This window comes from Aphelocoma coerulescens, chromosome 31 (genome assembly GCF_041296385.1).
Source record: "Aphelocoma coerulescens isolate FSJ_1873_10779 chromosome 31, UR_Acoe_1.0, whole genome shotgun sequence".
In the NCBI taxonomy this organism is placed as follows: Eukaryota; Metazoa; Chordata; class Aves; order Passeriformes; family Corvidae; genus Aphelocoma; species Aphelocoma coerulescens.
The window spans coordinates 1,444,065-1,458,270 of record NC_091044.1 but is presented as its reverse complement, the minus strand read 5'-3'; the positions used below and the strand labels follow the sequence as shown (position 1 = coordinate 1,458,270).

The following is a 14,206-nucleotide window of genomic DNA, read 5'->3' as shown; positions in this document are numbered from 1 at the left end:
CCTAGAAATAGGATCAGCACCCCTGGGTGCTCCTGGGGAAGGGTTGGGTACCCCTGGGTGCTCCTGGGGAGAGATCTGGCACCCCTGGGTGCTCCTAGAAATGGGATCAGCACCCCTGGGTGCTCCTGGGGAGAGATCTGGAACCCCTGGGTGCCCCCGAGCCTGGCGCAGCACCCCTGGGTGCCCCTGAGGAAGGATCTGGCACCCCTGGATGCTCCTGCGGTGGGGTCTGGCACCCCTGGGTGCCCCCTAAGTCTGACACAGCACCCCTGGGTGCTCCTGGGGAAGGGATCAGCACCCCTGGGTGCTCCTAAGAAAGGGTCTGGCACCTCTGGATGCCCCTGGGGAGAAGATGAGCACCCCTGGGTGCTCCTAGAAATGGGATCAGCACCCCTGGGTGCTCCTAGGGAGAGGACAGACACCCCTGGGTGCCCCCTGAATCTGGTGCAGCACCTCTGGGTGCTCCTAGGAATGGGATCAGCACCCCTGGGTGCTCCTGGGGAGCGGTCTGGCACCCCTGGGTGCCCCTAGGGAGGGGATCAGCACCCCTGGGTGCTCCTAGAAATGGGATCAGCACCCCTGGGTGTCCCCCGAGTCTGGCACAGCACCCCTGGGTGCTCCTAGGGAGAAGGCAGACACCTCTGGGTGCCCCTGGGGAAGGGTGTGGCACCCCTGGGTGCCCTTGGCTTTGGCTCTGGCATCCCCGGATGCCCCCAGAGAAGACACGGGCACCCCTGGGTGCCCCCCGAGTCTGGTGCAGCACCCCTGGGTGCCCCTAGGGAGGAGATGAGCACCCCTGGGTGCCCCTGGTGAACAGGACCAGCACCCCTGGGTGCCCCTGAGAACGGGACCAGCACCCCTGGGTGCCCCGGGGGATGGGAGCAGCACCCCTGGGTGCTCCTGAGAATAGGACCAGCACCTCTGGGTGCTCCTGAGAACGGGACCAGCACCCCTGGGTGCCCCGGGGGATGGGAGCAGCACCCCTGGGTGCTCCTGAGAACAGGACCAGCACCCCTGGGTGCTCCTGAGAACGGGACCAGCACCTCTGGGTGCTCCTGAGAACAGGACCAGCACCCCTGGGTGCCCCTAGGGAGGAGATGAGCACCCCTGGGTGCCCCGGGGGACGGGATCAGCACCTCTGGGTGCTCCTGAGAACGGGACCAGCACCTCTGGGTGCCCCTGAGAATGGGACCAGCACCTCTGGGTGCTCCTAGAAATGACACCAGCACCTCTGGGTGCCCCTGGCAAACAAGACCAGCACCCCTGGGTGCTCCTGAGAACAGGACCAGCACCCCTGGGTGCTCCTTAAGGACCAGACCGACCCCTGTGAGGAAAGGATCAGCACCCCTGGGTGCCCCCCAATTGCAGCACAGCACCCCTGGGTGCTCTCGAGGAGATGACACACACCCCTGGGTGGTCCTGGAGAAGGGACAGACACCCCTGGGTGCCCCTAAAGATTAGACCAGCACCCCTGGGTGCTCCTGGGGATGGGACCAGCACCTCTGGGTGCCCCTAAGGAGAGAACAAGCACCTCTGGGTGCCCCCTGAGTGTGGCACAGCACCCCTGGGTGCTCCTGACAAGGAGACAGCACCCCTGGGTGCTCCTAGAGATGACCTCAGCACCCCTGGGTGCTCCTAGAGATGGGATCAGCACCTCTGGGTGCCCTTAAGGGAAGGATAAGCACCCCTGGGTGCTCCTAAAGATTGCCACAGCACCCCTGGGTGCTCTTGATGAGAGGACAAGCAACCCTGGGTGCCCCTAGAGATGTGATCAGCACCCCTGGGTGCCCCTAAGGGAAGAACAAACAGCTCTGGGTGCCCCTAAAGATTGCCACAGCACCCCTGGGTGCCCCTAGAGATGGGATCAGCACCCCTGGGTGCCCCTAGGGACAGGATCAGCACCCCTGGGTGCTCCTGACAAGGAGACAGCACCCCTGGGTGCTCCTAGAGATGACCTCAGCACCCCTGGGTGCCCCTAAGGGAAAGACAAACACCTCTGGGTGCCTCCTAAGTGTGGCACAGCACCTCTGGGTGCTCCTAGAGATGAGATCAGCACCTCTGGGTGCCCTTAAGGGAAGGATAAGCACCCCTGGGTGCTCCTAAAGATTGCCACAGCACCCCTGGGTGCTCTTGATGAGAAGACAAGCACCCCTGGGTGCCCCTAGAGATGTGATCAGCACCCCTGGGTGCCCCTAAGGGAAGAACAAACAGCTCTGGGTGCCCCTAAAGATTGCCACAGCACCCCTGGGTGCCCCTAGAGATGGGATCAGCACCCCTGGGTGCCCCTAAGGGAAGAACAAACAGCTCTGCATGCCCCTAAAGATTGCCACAGCACCCCTGGGTGCCCCTAGAGACGGGATCAGCACCCCTGGGTGCCCCTAAGGGAAGAACAAACAGCTCTGGGTGCTCCTAAAGATTGCCACAGCACCCCTGGGTGCCCCTAGAGACAGGATCAGCACCCCTGGGTGTCCCTAGGGACAGGATCAGCACCCCTGGGTGCCCCTAAGGGAAGGACAGACACCTCTGGGTGCCCCTAGGGACAGGCTCAGCACCCCTGGGTGCCCCTAAGGAGAGGACAAGCACCCTGGGGTGCCCCTAGAGATGGGACCAGCACCTCTGGGTGCCCCTAAGGGAAGGACAAGCACCCCTGGGTGCCCCTAAAGATGAGATCAGCACCCCTGGGTGCCCCTAAAGATTGCCACAGCACCCCTGGGTGCCCCCTGAGTGTGGCTCAGCACCCCTGGGTGCCCCGGGGAACGGGCAGGGCAGGGACCCACCCCCTGCAAGTGACCCAGGTGTGCCCGGGTGCCCCCCACCCTAAAGGGAACCCAGGTGAGCACGGAGGGGCCCAGGGGTGCCCAGCGGTGCCCAGGGGTGCCCAGGTGAGCAAAGAGGTGCCCAGGGGTGCCCAGGTGAGCAGGGAGGTGCCCAGCGGTGCCCAGGTGAGCAGAGAGAGGCCCAGCAGTGCCCAGGGGTGCCCAGCGGTGCCCAGGTACCCCGGGAGGTGCCCAGGTGAGCAGGGAGGAGCCCAAGGGTGCCCAGGGATGCCCAGGTGAGCAGGGAGGTGCCCAGGTAAGCAGGGAGATGCCCAGGGGTGCCCAGGGAGGGGCCCAGGTGAGCAGGGAGGTGCCCAGGGGTGCCCAGGGGTGCCCAGGTGAGCAGGGAGGTGCCCAGGGATGCCCAAGGGTGCCCAGGTAAGCAGGGAGGTGCCCAGGGGTGCCCAGGGAGGGGCCCAGGTGAGCAGGGAGGTGCCCAGCGGTGCCCAGGGGTGCCCAGGTGAGCAGGGAGGTGCCCAGGTAAGCAGGGAGGTGCCCAGGGGTGCCCAGGGAGGTGCCCAGGTGAGCAGGGAGGTGCCCAGGGGTGCCCAAGGGTGCCCAGGTGAGCAGGGAGGTGCCCAGGTGAGCAGGGAGGTGCCCAGCGGTGCCCAGGGGTGCCCAGGTGAGCAGGGAGGTGCCCAGGTGAGCAGGGAGGTGCCCAGCGGTGCCCAGGGAGGTGCCCAGGTGAGCAGGGAGGTGCCCAGGTGAGCAGGGAAGGGCCCAGCGGTGCCCAGGGGTGCCCAGGGGTGCCCAGGGAGGTGCCCAGGTGAGCAGGGAGGTACCCAGTGGTGCCCAGGTGCCCGGGAAGGTGCCCAGGTGAGACTCACCTGAGGATTTGTTGCGCATCAGCCGCACCTCGCGGGGCTGCACCCCCTGCGCCTGCAGCTGCGCCCGGATCTGGGGGGGACACGGGCCCAGCGGCCACCTCAGCGCCCGGGGGGCACCCAGGGGGCACCCAGGGGGCACCCAGGGGGCACCGGGGGCTGGGCACCGCCCAAACCCCGCCCGGGCCACACCTGGGAGCCCCCAAAAGATCTCCGGGGGGAAGGGGAGGGCGCAGGTGTGGGGGAGGGGTCTCCAGGGGGGCAGGGGGCGTGGCCTAAGGGGCAGGGTGGGCACGGGGGGCGGGGCAACCACGGAGGGGGCGGGGCCACTGGGGAAAGGGGCGGGGCCACCCCAGATTGGGCACGGCCATCCTAAGTGGGGCGTGGGCAACCTAAGTGGGGCATGGGCAACCTAAGTGGGGCGTGGGCAACCTAAATGAGGCGTGGGCAACCTAAATGGGGTGTGGGCAACCTAAATGGGGCGTGGGCAACCTAAATGGGGCGTGGGCAACCTAAATGGGGTGTTGGCAACCTAAATGAGGCGTAGGCATCCTAAATAAGGTGTGGGCAACCTAAATGGGGCGTGGCCATCCTAAATGGGGCGTGGGCAACCTAAATGGGGCGGGGCCATTCTGAAAAGGGGCGGGGCAACCTAAATGGGGCGTGGGCAACCTAAATGGGGCGTGGGCAACCTAAATGGGGTGGGGCCATTGTGAAAAGGGGCGGGGCAACCTAAATGGGGCGTGGGCAACCTAACTAGCGCAGGGCCAACCTAATTAGGGCGTGGGCAACCTAAATGAGGCGGGGCCATTCTGAAAAGGAGCAGGGCAACCTAAATGGGGTGTGGGCAACCTAAATGGGGCGTGGGCAACCTAAATGGGGCGGGGCCATTCTGAAAAGGAGCAGGGCAACCTAAATGGGGCGTGGGCAACCTAAATGGGGCGTGGGCAACCTAAATGGGGTGGGGCTCATGTCGTTCTCGGTGGCCGCCTCCAGAAAAGAGCGTGGCCATCCCAGATTAGATGTGGCCATCCAAAATGGGGCGTGGCCACCCCAGATTGGGCGTGGCCATCCCAAATGGGGGCGTGGCCATCCCAAATGGGGCGTGGCCACCCCAAATTGGGCCTGGCCATCCAAAATGGGGTGTGGCCACCCCAGATCGAGCCTGGCTATCTGAATTAGGGCGTGGCAAACATAAATGGAGCAGAACCATCTTAAATGGGGCGGGGCCATCCCGGGAGGGGGCGGGGCAGTCCCAAATGGGGCGTGGCCATCCGAAATGGGGGCGTGGCCATCCGAAATGGGGCGTGGCCATCCCAGATTGGGTGTGGCCATCCGAAATGGGGCGGGGCCATCCCAAATGGGACCTGACTATCCTAAATGGGGCATGGCCATCAAAAATGGGGTGGGACCACCCTAAATGGGGCGTGGGCAATCTAAATGGGGGCGTGGCCATCCCAGATTAGGTGTGGCCATCTTAAAAGGGGTGGGGCCATTGTGAAAAGGGGTGTGGTCATCCTAAATGGGGCGTGGCCACTCTAAATGGGGCAGGGCCATCCCAGATTGGGCAGGGCCAACCTAAATGGGGTGTGGCTATCCCAGATTGGGCGTGGCAATCCTAAATGGGGGCGTGATCAACCTAAAAGGGGCGTGGTCATTCTGAATAGGGCGGGGCTAACCTAAACAGGGCGGGGGCAACCTAAACGGGGCGTGGGCAACCTAAATGGGGTGTGGGCCATCCTAACTGGGGCGGGGCCATCAAAAATGGGGCGTGGCCATCCCAGATTAAATGTGGCCACCCTAAATGCAGCATGACCAACATAAAAGGGCGGGACCATTGCAAAAAGGGGCGTGGCCATCCAAAATGGGACGTGGCCAGCCAAGATTGGGCAGGGCCATCCTAAATGGGGCGGGGCCACCCGAAATGGGGCGTGGCCATCCCGGATTAGGTGTGGCCATCCTAAATGAAGCGTGGCCATCGAAAATGGGGGGGGGGCCATCCCAAATGGGGCGTGGCCATCCTAACTAGAGCATGGCCAACATAAATGGGGCAGGGCCATCCCGGGAGGGGGCGGGGCTATCCAAGGAGGGGATGGCCATCCCGGGAGGGGGCGTGGCCATCCCGGGAGAGGGCGTGGCTATCCCAGGAGGGGGCGTGGTCATCCAGGGAGTGTGCGTGGGTATTCCAGGAGGGGGCGTGGCCATCCCGGGAGGGGGCGTGGCCATCCCGGGAGGGGGCGTGGCCATCCCGGGAGGGGGTGTGGCTATCCCAGGAGGAGGTGTGGCCATCCCAGGAGGGGGCGTAGCTATCCCAGGAGGAGGCGTGGCTATCCAAGGAGGGGGGCGTGGCTATCCCAGGAGGAGGCGTGGCCATCCCAGGAGGGGGCGTGGCCATCCCGGGAGGGGGCGTGGCCATCCCAGGAGGGGGCGTGGTCATTCAGGGAGTGGGCGTGGCCATCCCGGGAGTGGGCGTGGCCACCCCGGGAGGGGGCGTGGCCATCCCAGGAGAGGGCGTGGCCACCCCGGGAGGGGGTGTGGCTATCCCGGGAGGAGGCGTGGCCATCCCGGGAGGGGGCGTGGCTATCCCAGGAGGGGGCGTGGTCATCCAGGGAGTGGGCGTGGGTATCCCAGGAGGGGGCGTGGCCATCCCGGGAGGGGGCGTGGCCATGCCGGGAGGGGGCGTGGCCATCCCAGGAGAGGGCGTGGCCACCCTGGGAGGGGGTGTGGCTATCCCAGGAGGAGGCATGGCTATCCCAGGAGGGGGCGTGGCCATCCCAGGAGGAGGCGTGGCCATCCCAGGAGAGGGCGTGGCTATCCCAGGAGGAGGCGTGGCCATCCCAGGAGGGGATGGCCATCCCGGGAGGGGGCGTGGCCATCCCGGGAGTGGGCGTGGCCGTCCCAGGAGGGGGCGTGGCTATCCCAGGAGGAGGTGTAGCCATCCCAGGAGAGGGCGTGGCCACCCCGGGAGTGGGCGTGGCCACCCCGGGAGGGGGCGTGGCCATCCCGGGAGGGGGCGTGGCTATCCCAGGAGGGGGCGTGGCTATCCCAGGAGGAGGCGTGGCCATCCCGGGAGGGGGCGTGGCCATCCCGGGAGGGGGCGTGGCTCTTCCGGGAGGGGGCGTGGTCATCCCGGGAGGGGGCGTGGCTATCCCGGGAGGGGGCGTGGCCATCCCAGGAGGGGGCGTGGCCATCCCGGGAGGGGGCGTGGCTATCCCGGGAGGGGGCGTGGCTCACGTCGTTCTCGGTGGCCGCCTGCGGCAGCATGCGCAGCATGACGATGGTGCTGGCCCGCGGCTCCTCCTCGGTGCCCTCCCGGTAGTCCTGGTCCCGGTAATCGCCGTCGGCACCGAACGGCAGCGCCGGGGCCACCGGGGGGTCCCGAGGGGGGTCCCGGGGGGGCTCCCGCTTCCGGGGGGGCTCCGAATTCTCATAGGTCTGGGAGGGGGGGAGGGGGCTCCGATCGCTCCAAATCTCCCCGAAAAAACCCCAAATTCCCCTCAAAACTCCCCAAAATCCTCCCAAAAGCCCCCCAGAAATCCCCAAAACCCCCCCAAATCTCCCCAAAACCCTCCCAAACCTCCCCAAAACCCCCCAAAACCCCCCCAAAACCCCCCCAAACCTCCCCAAAACCACCCCAAAACCCCCCCAAACCTCCCCAAAACCCCCCCAAAACCCCCCCAAATCTCCCCAAAACCACCCCAAATCTCCCCAAAACCCCCCAACATCTCCCCAAAATCTCCCCGAATCTCCCCAAAACCTCCCCCAAACCCCCCCAAATCTCCCCCAAAGCCCCAGCACCCACCTGGGGGGGGGTCCCAGCAGCGGGGGGGCCCTCGGGAGGCCCCCCGTAGCCACGGTAGTCCATGTCACGATAGTCGTGGTCACGCTGGGGGCGGGAGCCCTCCTCGGGTGGGGGTGGGGCACCCCCGTAACGCCCGGTGCGGTCGCCACGGCCACCCCTGGGGGGGGATGGGGGTCAGGGGTGCCCCCAAAACCTCGAGGGGACCCCAAATCTGCCCCTCAGTGACCCCAAAAGGCTCCAACGTGAGGATGGGGGTCAGGGGTGGCCCCCAAAGCCTTGAGGGACCCCCAAATCTGCCCCTCAGTGACCCCAAAATGCCCCAGAGAGGGGCTGGGGGTCAGGGGTGGCCCCCAAATCCTTTAGGGCCCCCCAAAGCCTTGAGGTGACCCCAAATCTCCCCTCAGTGACCCCAAAAAGGCTCCAAAGAGGGGCTGGGGGTCCGGGGTGCCCCCCAAAGCCTTCAGGGCCCCCCAAATCTCCCGTCAGTGACCCCAAAAGGCCCCAAAGAGGGGCTGGGGGTCAGGGGTGTCCCCCAAAGCCTTGAGGGCCCCCCAAATCTGCCCCTCAGTGACCCCAAAAGGCCCCGACCACCCTCAGGGGTCCCCAAAAACGCCCTCAGTGCCGTCCACTCTTTTGGGATACCCCAAATGCCCCCTGAGGTGCCCCCAAATGTGCCCCTCCCTCCCCAAAGTCCCCCCCACCCTCTTGGGGACCCCCAGAATTTCAAGTTTTCCTCCGTGGGGGTCCCGGAATGTCCCCCAAGAGCTGCCCTCAGTCCTGAATTTGGGGGGTCCCCAGGTGCCCCCCCCCCCCGCCCCGTACCTGCGCTCGTAGTCCATGGTGGCAGCGCCTGTGAGGGCAGCAACTGGTCAGACTGGGAGGCAACTGGGAGGCAACTGGGAGGCAACTGGGAAGGACGGAATTTAAGGGAAAAAACCGTAAATTAACTGGAGTTGTACTGGAACGAACTGGGAGAAATTACTTAAGGTTTTGGGACAAACCGGGTTGCTCAAAGGGATAAATGGAAGGAAATTAAGCTGGAACTGGGATGAACTGGGGCCACTGGGAGCTGTGGAGGAGGAGGAGGAACAGACCCCCCCCACCCTCGTACCACGCCCCTAATTAGCATGCTAACCACGCCCCTAATTAGCATGCAACCCCACGCCTCCTAATTAGCATGTAAATGTTATCTCCGCGTCCCGCTCTCGCAGCACCTCCCTCACAAATCGCACCGGGAGTTCCGCTCAGTCCCGCCCTAGCCCGGTCAGCTCCTCCCATCCCGGTCAGTCCCGCCCTATTGCGGTCACCCTCAGGCCGTCCCCACAGACCCCGCCCCATCCCGGGCAGGCCCGTCCCGCCCAACCCCCCCCCACACGTTCCGACCTTCCCGGGCTCCGCCGCCGCCGCCGCCGAACGCCAAAATGGCGGCACCGCTCCCGCCTCAGCCAGGCCCGGCCCGAGCGCCCGCCCCCGCCGCGCTCCCATTGGTCCGCGCTCCCGCCAATCCGCGCATCCCGCTTTCTTATTGGTTAACACCGCAAAGGAGGCGGTGCAGCGCTACGGCGCGCTATGATTGGCTGCGGTGCAACAGCAGGCGCGGCCATCACGAGGGAGTGGGCGGGGCAAAAGCAGAACCGGGCTGTGATTGGCTGAGCGGAGCGGGGGCGGGACGCGGCGCCGCTGAGGGGTCGCCATTGGTCCGACCGAGCGGAAGAGGCGGGGCCGAGCGGCCGGGCAAGATGGCGGCGCGGGCGCTGAGGGCGATGCGGGCGCTGAGGGCGATGCCGGCGCTGAGGGCGATGCCTGCGATGGCCGGCGGGGCCCGGGGCAGCTCCGCGGGGCCGTCCGGGGCCGTGGCGCTGCAGCGGCCGCTCGGAGCCGACGCGCACGACGAGGAGCCGATGCTGGTGGCGCAGAGAAAGGTGCGCGGGTGGCCAAGGGCGAGCGGGACGGGGCGGGAGGCGATGGCGGGGTGGGCGTGGTCTGGGTCGGGGGGCGTGGTTTCGGCGGGGTGGGCGTGGTTTCGGGGTTGTGGGCGGGGCTTTGGGATTTATGAATGGCTCGGGACGGGTGGGAGGGGCTGGGGGCGGGGCCTGGGCTGGATTGGGGGAGGGGGACACACCTGGGGGTCCCTGGGTGGGGCCAAGAAGGGGCGTGGCCTCGGCTGGATTGGGGGAGGGGTCCCTGGGCGGGGCTCAAGAAGGGGCGTGACCTCTGCTCGATTGGGGGAGGGGGACACACCTGGGGGTCCCTGGGTGGGGCCAAGAAGGGGCGTGGCCTGTGCCCAATTGGGGGAGGGGTCCCTGGGCGTGGCTGGGGGAGGGGCGTGGCTTGTGCCCAATTGGGGGAGGGGGTCCAATCCTAGGGGTCTCTGGGCGTGGCCAAGAAGGGGCGTGGCTTGTGCTCAATTGGGGGAGGGGGACACAGCTGGGGGTCCTTGGGTGTGGCCAAAGAGGGGCGTGGCCTGTGCCCAATTGGGGGAGGGGTCCCTGGGCGGGGCTCAAGAAGGGGCGTGGCCTGTGCTGGAGTGGGGGAGGGGTCCCTGGGTGTGGCCAAGAAGGGGCGTGGCCTGTGCCTAATCGGGGGAGGGGTCCCTGGGTGGGGCTGGGGGAGGGGCTTGGCCTGTGCCCAATTGGGGGAGGGGTCCCTGAGCGTGGCTGGGGGAGGGGCGTGGCTTGTGCCCAATTGGGGGAGGGGTTCCTGGGTGGGGCCAAGAAGGGGCGTGGCCTGTGTCCAATTGGGGGAGGGGGTCCAATCCTGGGGGTCCCTGGGTGTGGCCAAAGAGGGGCGTGGCCTGTGCCCAATTGGGGGAGGGGTCCCTGGGCGTGGCTGGGGGAGGGGCGTGGCCTGTGCCCAATTGGGGGAGGGGTCCCTGGGCGTGGCTGGGGGAGGGGCGTGGCCTGTGCCCAATTGGGGGAGGGGTCCCTGGGTGGGGCTGGGGGAGGGGCGTGGCTTGTGCCCAATTGGGGGAGGGGTCCCTTGGTGTGGCCAAGAAGGGGCGTGGCCTGTGCCCAATTGGGGGAGGGTGGCCACACCTGAGGGTCTCTGGGCGTGGCCAAGGAGGGGCGTGGCCTGTGCCCAATTGGGGGAGGGGGTCCCTGGGCGTGGCCAAGAAGGGGCGGGGCCTGTGCTGGATTGGGGGAGGGGGTCCCTGGGCGGGGCCAAAGAGGGGCGTGGCTTGTGCCCAATTAGGGGAGGGGTCCCTGGGTGGGGCTGGGGGAGGGGCGTGGCTTGTGCTGGATTGGGGGAAGGGGCCACACCTGGGGGTCCCTGGGTGGGGCTCAAGAAGGGGCGTGGCTTGTGCCCAATTAGGGGACGGGTCCCTGGGCGTGGCTGGGGGAGGGGCGTGGCTTGTCCCCAATTGGGGGAGGGGTTCCTGGGTGTGGCCAAGAAGGGGCGTGGCCTGTGCCCAATTGGGGGAGGGGGTCCAATGCTGGGGTCCCTGGGCGTGGCCAAGAAGGGGCGTGGCCTGTGCCGGATTGGGGGAGGGTGGCCACACCTGAGGGTCCCTGGGCGTGGCTGGGGGGGCTCAGCAGGACCCTCCCCCTCCTCCCCCCCCGAGCAGAACCCCGATTTCCACGGCTTCTCCGCCGACCCCGCCGCCGACGCGCTCAACATGCGCGCCGTGTTCCTGGCCGGCGTCTCGGTCGCCGTCGTCCTGGGCTCCGTCTTCCTGCACTACCTGCCCGACTACGGGTCCGTCCCACCCCAAAAAAACCCCCAAAAACCCCCAAAAAAACCCCCAAAACCCCAAAAAAAACCCCAAAAACCTCCCCAGGGTGATGGGGATGGGCGGGAGCCCCGAGGGAGCTGGTGGGGAGTTTATGGGGGAGGGGTTTTCAGTGATGGTTTTGGGGGGTTGGGGGGGGTGGGGGGTTTCTAAGGGGGCTGTGGGGGGTTTCTAAGGGGGCTGTGGGGGCTGAGGGGGTTTCTAAGGGGGCTGTGGGGGACTCTAAGGGGGCTGAGGGGGTTTCTAAGGGGGCGGTGGGGGGTTTCTGAGGGGGCTGGGGGGGTTTCTGAGGGGGCTGTGGGGGTTTCTAGGGGGGCTGTGGGTGCTGGGGGGGTTTCTAAGGGGGCTGTGGGGGACTCTAAGGGGGCTGGGGGGTGTAGGGGGTTTCTAGGGGTGCTGAGGGGATTTCTAAGGGGGCTGAGGGTGCTGTGGGGGGTTTCTAAGGGGGCTGTGGGGGTTTCTAAGGGGGCTGGGGGGTGTGGGGGGTTTCTAAGGGGGCTGGGGGGGTTTCTAAGGGGGCTGTGGGGGACTCTAAGGGGGCTGTGGGTGCTAGGGGGGTTCCTAAGGGGGTTGTGGGGTGTAGGGGGTTTCTAAGGGGGCTGTGGGTGCTGTGGGGGTTTCTGAGGGGGCTGTGGGGGGGTTTCTAAGGGGGCTGTGGGGTGTAGGGGGTTTCTGAGGGGGCTGTGGGGGTTTCTAAGGGGGCTGCGGGTGCTGTGGGGGTTTCTAAGGGGGCTGTGGGTGCTCGGGGGGGTTTCTAAGGGGGCTGTGGGGGTTTCTAAGGGGGCTATGGGTGCTGTGGGGGTTTCTAAGGGGGCTGTGGGTGCTGGGGGGGTTTCTAAGGGGGCTGTGGGGGTTTCTAAGGGGGCTGTGGGTGCTGTGGGGTTTCTAAGGGGGCTGAGGGTGCTGTGGGGGGTTTCTAAGGGGGCTGCGGGGGGTTTCTAAGGGGGCTGTGGGGTGTGGGGGGTTTCTAGGGGGGCTGAGGAGGTTTCTAAGGGGGCTGTGGGTGCTGAGGGGGTTTCTGAGGGGGCTGAGGGTGCTGGGGGGGTTTCTAGAGGGGCTGTGGGTGCTGTGGGGGGTTTCTGAGGGGGTTGTGGGTGCTGGGGGGTTTCTAAGGGGGCTGTGGGAGGTTTCTAAGGGGGCTGTGGGGGGTTTCTGAGGGAGCTGTGGGTGCTGTGGGGAGTTTCTAAGGGGGCTGTGGGTGCCGTGGGGGGTTTTAAGGGGGCTGTGGGTGCCGTGGGGGTTTGCTGAGAGCTTTTTGGGATCATCTGGGGGAATTTGGGGGCCAACAGGAGCCTCTCTGGAGCCTTCGGGGTCTGGAGGCTCCTCAGAAGCTCTGGGGGGGTTCCACAGGAGCCCGTGGGGGGCTGGGGGAGAAGATTTGGGGCACCTATGAGAGGATTTAGGGCGCTCCAGAGCCCCGTAGGGGTTTTGGGGGGGCTGTAGGTGCTGGGGGGGGCTTAGGGTGGGCTCTGGGGGGGGTGCACAGGGACCTATAGGGACCCTTGGGTGCTTGAGGGGGGGGGGGGGAGGAGGGAATTGGATGCCTGGTGGGGAGGTTGGGGTCTCCCCGTGGATCCCCAAGGTTTTGGGGGGGTCTGAGGGGGGGTCGGGGGGGTTCACCTGCCCCTCCTCACCCCCTCCCCGCCCCCCTCCCCCCAGGCTGCAGCAGTGGGCGCGGCGCGAGGCCGAGATCCGGGTGCGGGAACGGGAGCGCCGGGGGCTGCCCCTGCTCACCTCCAACTACTACGACCCCGAGCGCCTCTCCCTGCCCCCCCAGGAGTGACCGGGGACCCCCAAATCCCACCCAGGAGGGACCGGGGACCCCCAAATCCCACGCGGGAGGGACCCCAGAGCCCCAAATCCCACCCAGGAATGACCCCGGAGCCCCAAATCCCCCCCGGGAGTGACCCCAGAACCCCAAGTGCCTCTCGGGAGTGACCCTGGAGCCCCAAATTGTGCCTGGGAGTGACCCTGGAGCCCCAAATCCCCCCCGGGAGCGACCGGGGACCCCCAAATCCCACCCAGGAATGACCCTGGAGCCCCAAATCCGCCCCGGGAGTGACCCCGGAGCCCCAAATTCTGCCCGGGAGTGACCTTGGACCCCCAAATCCCCCCCGGGAGCGACCCTGGAGCCCCAAATCCCCCCCAGGAGCGACCCCGGAACCCCAAATCCCCCCCGGGAGCGACCCCGGAGCCCCAAATCCCCCCTGGGGGTGACCCCAGAGCCCCAAATCCCTTCCGGGAGTGACCCCGGAGCCCCAAATCCCCCCCAGGAGTGACCCTGGACCCCCAAATCCCCCCCCGGAGTGACTGGGGACCCCCAAATCCCCCCCGGGAGTGACCCTGGAGCCCCAAATCCCCCCCGGGAATGACCCCGGAGCCCCAAGTCCCCCCCAGGAGTGACTGGGGACCCCCAAATCCCCCCCAGGATTGAGCCAGGACCCCCAAATCCCCCCCGGGAGTGAGCCCGGACCCCCAAATCCCCCCCGGGAGTGAGCCCGGACCCCCAAATCCCCCCCGGGAGTGAGCCCGGACCCCCAAGTGCCCCCCAGGAGTCTCGCAGGCTGGGGAGGGTCCCTTTGGGATTAAAGTTCTGCGTCCCCTCCGACTCCTGGACCTTTTATTTTGGGGGGGGGGCGGGGGAGGGGGGAGAGAACAGAAGACTACATCTCCCAGCGGCCCTTGCGGCTCCGTGACGTCACCAGGCGGCGACACCGCGCGGAAATGGCGCCCTCGTTCCCACGGCCCCTCCCGCGTGGCCCGGTAGCCCCTCATGGCTTCCTCCAGCCCCCTCTGGGAGCCCTCGCAGCCCCACAGAACCTGCCAGTGGGTCCCTATAGGGCCCTAAAGGCCCTGCTCGGCCCTTGTAGCCCCCGCTCGGCCCCTGTAGCCCCCTCAGCTCCTCCGCACTCCCCTGGTTGTCCGCCCTGGAGCACCCCCACAGCCCCCTGCGGCTCTGCGGGCCCCCTATAGACTTCTGTAAGCTCCCGTATAATTCAGAAAAACCTCATAAGTGCTGTCACAAACTTCCAAA

General features: G+C 66.9%; 2 protein-coding genes across 2 annotated transcripts in view; one reads left to right on the top strand and one right to left on the bottom strand.

The window, feature by feature from the left end:
- Positions 1–8,887, bottom strand: part of LOC138100310 (RNA-binding protein 10-like) — a 10,539-nt gene extending 1,652 nt beyond the window's left edge. Inside the window, exons 1-5 of the mRNA XM_068998122.1 lie at positions 8,826–8,887; positions 8,265–8,349; positions 7,443–7,599; positions 6,875–7,075; positions 3,644–3,713 (exon numbers count right to left, since the gene is read on the bottom strand). Of these exons, the coding sequence (XP_068854223.1) occupies positions 3,644–3,713; positions 6,875–7,075; positions 7,443–7,599; positions 8,265–8,281 (445 nt within the window). The 5' untranslated portion in view covers positions 8,282–8,349; positions 8,826–8,887. The remainder of the gene's footprint in view (positions 1–3,643; positions 3,714–6,874; positions 7,076–7,442; positions 7,600–8,264; positions 8,350–8,825) is intronic.
- Positions 8,888–9,168: 281 nt separating this feature from the next.
- On the top strand, positions 9,169–13,780 carry NDUFB11 (NADH:ubiquinone oxidoreductase subunit B11). Its single transcript, XM_068998153.1, has 3 exons — positions 9,169–9,364; positions 11,008–11,138; positions 12,832–13,780. The coding sequence occupies exons 1-3, from the start codon at positions 9,182–9,184 to the stop codon at positions 12,953–12,955; spliced, it is 438 nt and encodes a 145-aa protein (XP_068854254.1). The 5' UTR covers positions 9,169–9,181; the 3' UTR covers positions 12,956–13,780.
- Positions 13,781–14,206: the final 426 nt, after the last annotated feature.

Excerpts from the sequence above, each read along its gene's own strand:
- NDUFB11 (XM_068998153.1), top strand. The coding sequence starts at position 9,182 with ATGGCGGCGCGGGCGCTGAGGGCGATGCGGGCGCTGAGGGCGATGCCG. Across the intron at positions 9,365-11,007 it reads TGCTGGTGGCGCAGAGAAAG|AACCCCGATTTCCACGGCTT; the intron begins GTGCGCGGGTGG and ends CCCCCCGAGCAG. Across the intron at positions 11,139-12,831 it reads CACTACCTGCCCGACTACGG|GCTGCAGCAGTGGGCGCGGC; the intron begins GTCCGTCCCACC and ends CCCTCCCCCCAG.